The sequence below is a fragment of the Symsagittifera roscoffensis genome, chromosome 7 (genome assembly GCF_963678635.1).
Source record: "Symsagittifera roscoffensis chromosome 7, txSymRosc1.1, whole genome shotgun sequence".
Taxonomy (NCBI): Eukaryota; Metazoa; Xenacoelomorpha; order Acoela; family Convolutidae; genus Symsagittifera; species Symsagittifera roscoffensis.
In genome coordinates, this window is record NC_087068.1 from 11,943,562 (window position 1) to 11,951,916 (window position 8,355).

Consider the following 8,355-nt stretch of genomic DNA (forward strand, 5'->3'; position numbering starts at 1 on the left):
AATAACGCATTTTTTACACTCAAAGATCAAAAGTTAAGCCAAAATTACGTTTTTTTGGCAAAAGCGCATGATTATTTAAATGAGCCGGCGTTTTAGAACAAAGCCTAGATGAAAGCTTGACTCCTAGAAATTGATTTTGATATAGTGAATATAAATCAACATACATTGACCGAAGTTATTTTCAAACCGGAATGGTCGAGCGATGTCCCTTTTGTCTTTTTAGGCTAAACTATGCCCAAATACGAACTAATTGGTCGAGTATTGCCTGCCTTCAATCGTTCTGGTTAAAACTGAATTTGGTTAGAGCTAAATTATAAGTTTTGTTTGGATGGGAAACAAATAGCCTCCAAACCAAGCTGTTTTTTAACAAAGTATTTCACTTCTGCATGATTTAGTGTTTCATATTGACAACCAAAAGTTCAACTCAGCAATTTACTTTCAATAAGAAAATTCTAAAATTACCCATGTAACTCTGTAGGAACCCTTAGGTGTCATTTTTAAAATTCTATCATGCCAATACTTTGCTGGGAGCAATTTGTCGAAATTGAGTGTTGTTCAATGTAACACTCTGCAAACGTCTGTAATTGACTAGAAATTCCTTTTCATTTTTTATGACGTAAAGTTTTAATGACTAATATTCGAACCTGCTTGGCTCATGGTTCCATAGTTTTTGACCAATTATTTGACGATGTTCAATCCATAACTTGAACCCATTCAGTCCATGATTTGACTAATGTGTGCCTTTGTTTCGACAAAAAATTTCGTTCAATTTTCTCCGAGCGAGTAACGAATATTGTTCAACTATTTTGGTCAAATCACTTCGAAACTTATGCAACTTCCTACCCGAGGAAAGCACTCTTCGAAAAAAATTTTATAAGGCAGCAACAAGTTTTAAAGGTGAGTCTTATGTAGGTCTTCCGCTGAAGTGCTCATAGCTCGAAACGTAATTATTCAACGATTGTACAATAGTGAAGCTATTTCAATTGTATTTCGGATATAAAATCTAATTCAAGCGTGTTTTTTTTTATCCCAAAATGTATTTCAAAACTTTTTTCCAAAATGTATTTCAAAAGTGGATTATAAAAATTCAATATACTTTTGCTGACTTTTTGTGCTCAGGGAAGAGTGATTTTATTTCTAATTCCTCTGATTGAAGATTTAGACAACTGGGAAGATTTAAGGATTATGCTGGTTTTTCTCCCGCAATTAATTTCATTAAAAAACTCACAAAAAAACCGAGTGTATTATCGTAGTGAATGTTTATTGGTATTGTAATTTGGACTCTAAAAATTAAAAAATTCTTCAAAAAAGTGTCCAGAAAAACTGACTGATCAACATAAATTGTTAACTAAAAGCGCTTTTTGATCTATTTTTTTTCGTTTAGCCTTTGTGTGAAAAAGTTTATTCATTTCAAAAACTACGAAACATCTTAATGAAATCTAAAATCAATAGGAGTTGTTTTCATTTTGATGAAGCAAAACAGCGTTTCTTTTATTTTTATACAAGTTTTAAAGCGCTAACTTGTGTTTTTTGCGAGTGCTTTTAATATGCTTCCAACATACAATTTATGATAACTTGCGTTAGCCATTTCATTTTTAGGCACGTAAGTAAAATTAGACATTCGTTTTCAATTTAAAAAGAATTTCTAAGTCTTCTCAGGTATTCTTTGTCAAAAGAAAAACTCAATTCAACTAGTTTTTTCTTGCTTTCAAGGCTTCTCAGCTATATCACCTATTTTCATATCTACGAAAAAAGAAGCCTTTTCGAATTTTTTTTGGAAATCTTGGTTTCTCTTTTTTTTGTTTCATTTTTGCAATAGTTATTGTTACTCATGTGGTTTGCATCATAACTGGTTGGTTATAATTAAAACACAAATAGCAGTAATAATACATTATAATAATATTATGACAGCTAGTATAGATCTTCCTCCTCGCCTCCGACAGCCTCGCAATCGGCACTATCGACTCCAACTTCCTCGTAGTCCTTTTCCAGTGCGGCCAGATCCTCTCTTGCCTCACAAAACTCGCCCTCTTCCATACCCTCCCCGACATACCAGTGGACAAAAGCTCTTTTAGCATACATCAAGTCGAACTTGTAGTCGAGACGAGCCCACGCTTCGGCGATGGCAGTCGTGTTGCTGAGCATGCACACTGAACGATTGATTTTAGCCAGGTCTGCTCCGGGAACAGTAGTCGGGGGCTGGTAGTTGATGCCAATTTTGAACCCTGTTGGACACCAATCGACGAATTGGATCGATCTGAAAAAGAAGATGAATTTAAAAGGTTTATCAAGTTAATCAAGTTTATCACCATTAACTAATTGATTTTACCTTTTTAAAACACTAAAGACTGCTGCGTGTAGGATTTCTGCCTGTATTATAAACTTCTGATGCTATGGTATAAAAAAATGGCCGTTTTGGGGTTAAGTTTTCTTCTTCCACGCCAAAATTTCGAAATTTCAAAATTTCAAAATTTTTCCTAATATTTTTCAGTATAAAGAAATATTCTTGTAGACAGTAATGAATCATGAAAGTTGCTCAAACTGAAGAACTCTTGGGAAATTTTGCGAAGAACTCTTTGAAACATTCTGCATTCATATCTGTAAAATCTAAGCAGCCACTATTTAAATGTTGCTTAGTGTTAGCAAAAACTAATTTAGCATGCTACTCAAGGTACCTTTTGGTCTTGATTTGGGCGATTGCAGCATTCACGTCTTTAGGCACCACGTCTCCTCTGTATAACATGCAGCACGCCATGTACTTCCCCCTTCTAGGATCACACTTGACCATCTGGTTAAAAGGCTCAAAACACGCGTTAGTAATCTCCTGCACATTCAGTTGCTCGTGGAACGCCTTCTCGGCTGAAATAATAGGCGCGAACGTCGCCAGAGGGAAGTGGATCCTCGGGTAGGGTACCAAGTTCGTCTGGAACTCAGTCAAGTCGACGTTCAAGGCACCGTCGAACCGCAACGAAGCGGTGATTGAGGAGACCACTTGAGATATGAGTCGGTTCAAGTTGATATACGACGGGCGTTCGATTCCCAGATTGCGCTTGCATATATCATAAATGGCCTCGTTGTCAACCATGAAGGCGCAGTCTGAGTGCTCAAGAGTCGTGTGCGTCGTCAAGATGGAGTTGTATGGTTCCACGACTGCTGTCGCGACTTGAGGCGCTGGATAGACAGCGAACTCAAGTTTCGACTTTTTTCCATAATCCACCGAGAGTCGCTCCATGAGAAGCGAAGTGAATCCGGACCCGGTTCCGCCTCCGAAGGAGTGGAATAGCAGGAACCCTTGGAGTCCGGTGCAGTTCTCGGTAAGTTTTCGGATCTTGTCGAGGACGGGGTCAAGGTGTTCCTTGCCGACGGTGTAGTGTCCTCGGGCGTAGTTGTTGGCGGCGTCTTCCTTCCCGGTGAGCAGTTGTTCCGGGTGGAACAGTTGCCGGTAGTGTCCAGTTCGGATCTCGTCTAAAAAAAATAAAATCGATGAAAAATGAAATCCATCTCTACTTTTATCGTGAAAACTTCTAGAACTTTATTATCGATTTGACCAAAAAAGTAAAATATTGATTCAATGAAACAAAAATAATTCGCCGGTTTAACGCAGTATTGAACACATCTCAAAAGATTGACTTGGACAATCATCAAAGCAATGCCTCATACCTTTTTCGTTTCCTTGTAGTTAAACTTTTTATAAATTTGTCCGTATGCTCTTCTGCTGGAAGCAAATTAAGGCAATAATAAAACTGAATTAAATAAAACCCAGCCCAGAAAAATAACCAAAAAAAACTGCATGTAGTTCTTAAGCAGGGGCACAACAGCGGTTCGCCGTAATGAGCTGTACAGCTCGCATGTTGTTCCTTTCCCTCGTGGATAAATGGGTTTAAAAAATTACATACCAATGACGGTAGTCTCTAGGTCGACGAATATGGCCCTGGGCACGTGCTTGCCCCCTCCTGTCTCGCTGAAGAAGGTGGAGAATGAGTCATCCACACTTCCCCCCTTGCCAGCGATTGGACTGGTTGCCATCCCATCCTCACCCCCACCCATATATCTACCAAACAGCATCATGTTTACTTTCAAAATGAAAAAATAATCCAAAGGAAGTAACCTCGATTTCAACATTGTAAGAATTCCTGATATATATTTTTAGTTTTTACTCCTTCAGGTTTTTACTTTCGTTTTTGATACTATACCTTTTAAACCATTGCTGAGCTCTAAATCACTCGTTTTGACCAACTTATAAGTTGCAACACTCATACGGAATGAAAATGAAAGCGAATCGCTGAAAACTAGCTAAATTTTTTATAATAATTAAACAAATATAAGAAAAATTTGAAAGATGCCACTTATTAACGCTTTTGAAGCAAACTTGATAGCATTTAACGAATTTGAATTTCGTGCATTTATTTTTTGATTAGCTTTCAAAGTTAGAATGAAATTTAATTCTGAAATTAGCCGGTAATTAGAAGAGCAAATTTATTTTGATGAGGGCTTATTGCTTACTTTTATTATAACGCGAGACCAAAAAAGGCAAAGTTTTTCCGGGGCAGCGGTTGAAACATTGTAAAAAATACGTTTTTGAAATAAACTAGTTGAAACATAAGCCAGTTTTTAGGATGTCATTGCTCAAAACGCATGTTTTTGACTAAAAGTCAAATGGGTCCATCAAAAGGGTCCATTTTTTGGTTATATTTTAACATCCATTTTTTTGCTATCGTAGCAGCTGTGAGGGTTGAGTGCACGCTAAATGAACCCAATTTTTGAAGTCAAAATCTGCCAAACGTCTTTTTGTCTGTAAAACATTTGATCAAAACAAGATTTGGGAAAAATCACAAAATTAAATAGCTCGACCGAAAAAAGGCGACAAAACTTCCATTTTAAAAAAAATTTTGCGCACCTCAAGCATATTTCAAATCCATCCTTGTATCTCAAAATATACTTCAAGTAAAGTTTTAAAAATTGCGTTCTTCAGTACGAATGAAATAATCTTAGTTACCCTATATTAGCTGTGAAAAGATTGAAAAAAGAATGAAACTAAAAACGCAGCTTGACATCGAAGCTGTTGTATTTTGTCGCAAGTTTTTCCGTCCTAAAATCAACAACTTTGAAGTGTGTCTACCAAAACATCATTTTTTTCATGGAAAAAATAACTGCAAAAGTAAGCGGATTGAACTTAAATTAATTTTTTGTTCTAGCTGTTCTATTTACAAAAAGAGCTTTTTTTGTAAGAACAAAAACTACAAAAAAGCTTTTTTCAAGTTAATGAAGTTTTTTCTGCATGGTATGATAAAAAATCTAATGTAAAATTATAAAATATGCATATTTGACAGCCATAGTAATATAAGCAAAGTTGACAGATGTTTTTGTAGAAAATTTTTGGAATATTTCTGAATTTTTTGGTTTCCAAAATGAAGCTAAGAAACTCAAAGCAAGAAACTAATAGCATAGTTTTCAAGGCTTAAATTAGACTTAATTAGGCTGTTGTATGCCTGATCGCTCGCTTTGTTTGTTGGAATTAAGAAGAAAAATCAAAATATTTAAACCGGTTTTTCTCGACACTGGAAAACTTTTTCGAACTTTTAAAAATTCGATCGAATCGCAACTAAAAAGGCTTCAAAATTTTATATCACTCAACTCTCGCCAATGAGTATTTGTGAAAGCTGATTGGCTTGGATTTGCGTTTTTAATTGCCTAAAGCTAGGTTTGTAGGATTGCTTAAATTTGGCATAATTAAGCTGTTGTATGCCTGATCGCTCGCTTGATTCGTCCAAAAAAGGACGAGAAAGCAAAAATTTTAAACCGGTTTTTCTCGACACTGGAAAACTTTTTTGGATTTTTTTTCATTTTTCGATCAAATCACAACTGAAAAGGCTTTAAAATGATTTATCACTCAATTTTCTTTGATGATTATTTGCGTGGTAGCCGATTTTGCGTAGAAAAAAAAACTAAAACGCACCCGAATACAAAATTCCTCCCTATGGTTCAAATGGTCCGAACAAAGATATTTTGAAACGGACTGTTTGTTGTAAAAAAAATATATTTGGCCAATTTGTCTTAATTGCAAGTTTTTCATTAAGCCGAAAACTGCTCCGACTCAGACCATCACTTGAATTTGAAAGCTTTAACGAAGCTATGCCTTAAAACGAGCTTTTTTGCTCTAATTATACATAAAATAAATCACACGTGTATAATAGCACTTGTTTTTTATAAAACGAGACGCATTGCTATCAGTTAACACGAAAGTTAAAACAGAAAAAGCGTTAGAGAAATATATTTGTTCAGTAGCAGGTCAAACGGAACTATCCCCCCTAAATCAAAATAGGGGGGTGGGGATAGTTCAATTGGTTAAAAGTAAAATTTGTCGTCAAATCAGGTTTCAGCATACTATTACTGGCCTTTCATAAGCCTTACTGCTTGAATTTGTCATTTTAATTTAGGAGGGACATTGTTCACTAGGTTAATGAAGGGGGAGATTGTTCACATGGGCCGATCAGCCTATTGATCAGGTTAATGATGGGGTTTTTAATTTCTTGACAGAATTTTCGATTTTGGCTCTTTCTCTTTTTGGCTTGGTGGCCTGTCGCCAATAGTACCCATGAGATTTTGGCTTCAGAAGCAGGGATATTAATATATATTAGATTTTAGATTGCATTTTAAGATTGTATCTAATTTTTGAAGCAAATCTGGATTTTTTCCCAGAAAAATTTTTTTTGAAGAATTTGTAAGAATTTTGTTGCAGACGTTTTTCTAGTCTTAGACCAAATCTTTGTAGATCCAAAAATATTTTTCAAGGAAACGTCGTTTAAAGTTATGCAATAAACGTGCATTCGCGTGCATGGTAACCAAGACAGATACTTTTTAGTAGCTTACCCATCGGGTCTTATTCCGTGTTCCAAGCAGTACAGTTCCCAGCAGGCGTTTCCGATCTGCACTCCCGCCTGACCCACATGAACTGATATTACTTCACGCTGCAAACAAAAAGAAACAATTTACATTAAAATACTGTTTCAATTATGATAGTTAATTATTATATTTGTTATTTATAATAGTTATGTTGCTAAAAATTAGATGGATCCCTGAAGGAAAATTTTCTTGCCTCGAAATATTTTCAGTCTTGCTTTTACAGTGATGCCAGATCGTACAAGCTCATAATTGACAATTTCACCCTATGATTTTTTTCTAACGAAATATCCCTATTAGAAAGAACTATTCCATCAGTTGAGCATGATTGATTACACAAGTCGAGTTTTCGGCATTCTATGTTTGGACCAAATTGACCGAACCAGTTGTCATAGTTCGGCCACAAATCCATAGTAGGACCTATAGTTGAACTGAAAATCGAAACATAATGTAATGTCGAGCAGAAAATTAGAATTGAAACTTTTTTCCCTTTTTGTTATGGGGGAATGATTTATTTCATAATGTTTGACGCCTTCAAATTATTCCATTTTGGATTGAATTTATGAGAAAAAAACCTTCGCAAAATACTATAAAACGTATAATTTACACTTTTTAAAAAAAAGCTAACCAACAAATATTGAAATTTTGAAGTGATGATGGGTTTACGAAGAGAACCTTGAAGATTAGCAACCCTTTTTTTTACAGAAAGCCCCCCTCTTACCCCCCCCCCCCCTCCCTCCTTCAGTGAAATCTCAGCCGGGTCAGTTGGTTTAAGATTTACATACCATTTTGTTGAAATTGGTAAAGAAGATAGTCTTTGTCAAAGAAATTGGTAGAAAATTGTTAAGTTGTTAAAAGTAGCCTTAGTGCGACTAGCTGTTGTAAACTCAAATCGAATAATAAGCACTACCCAATACCCAGAACTATTGTAACAACGCAGTACTTGACAGCAGGGTATTTTGCCCAAATAGCCGTTCCCACTTTTCCCACGTTTAATTCTTAAACCCTTGCAGTGTTATCTCGCATAAGTCAGAGGTTAACTTGCTTATACGTTGTTACAGAATATTACAAAGCATTCGTGTATTGCCGTTTAAGGAGGAAAATGAACTCTTTAATTCTACAAGGAAGTCAAAACTTAGAAAACACGATTTCCTGAGCTGGGCTTAAAGTATTTAATCAAATCTACTATTGACAGTATGAAGGTACAACTTTTCAAGCTTTCATAACATGCAATGGTATACATTCTTCAAATAACAACACAGTTTTATAGTTTGACTCAACAACTTTTTCCCATATTTACAAGAATTTTCCAGAACAAAAACAGGAAAAAATTAAAAGATGTATTTTCATATCTGCATCTTTTTTTTATTTTTCACAACAATTTTTTGCCATAAAAAAATTTGGCAAAATTAGAAATTAGGTGCCAAGATGATTCAGTCATGTATTGAACTTCAA

The 8,355-nt window shown here is 35.5% G+C and overlaps 1 protein-coding gene across 1 annotated transcript; it reads right to left on the reverse strand.

The window, feature by feature from the left end:
- Positions 1–1,758: 1,758 nt before the first annotated feature.
- Positions 1,759–7,834, reverse strand: LOC134851151 (tubulin alpha-8 chain-like). Its single transcript, XM_063867109.1, has 5 exons — positions 7,686–7,834; positions 6,871–6,968; positions 3,897–4,051; positions 2,676–3,465; positions 1,759–2,257 (listed from the first exon to the last, which is right to left on the reverse strand). The coding sequence occupies exons 1-5, from the start codon at positions 7,686–7,688 to the stop codon at positions 1,912–1,914; spliced, it is 1,392 nt and encodes a 463-aa protein (XP_063723179.1). The 5' UTR covers positions 7,689–7,834; the 3' UTR covers positions 1,759–1,911.
- Positions 7,835–8,355: the final 521 nt, after the last annotated feature.

What these genes read in the sequence shown, in the direction of transcription:
- LOC134851151 (XM_063867109.1), bottom strand. An exon ending in CACGGAATAAGACCCGATGG is followed by an intron (nt 4,052 to 6,870) that starts GTAAGCTACTAA and finishes GCTGTTTGGTAG; the next exon opens with ATATATGGGTGGGGGTGAGG. An exon ending in GCCCAAATCAAGACCAAAAG is followed by an intron (nt 2,258 to 2,675) that starts GTACCTTGAGTA and finishes CTTCTTTTTCAG; the next exon opens with ATCGATCCAATTCGTCGATT.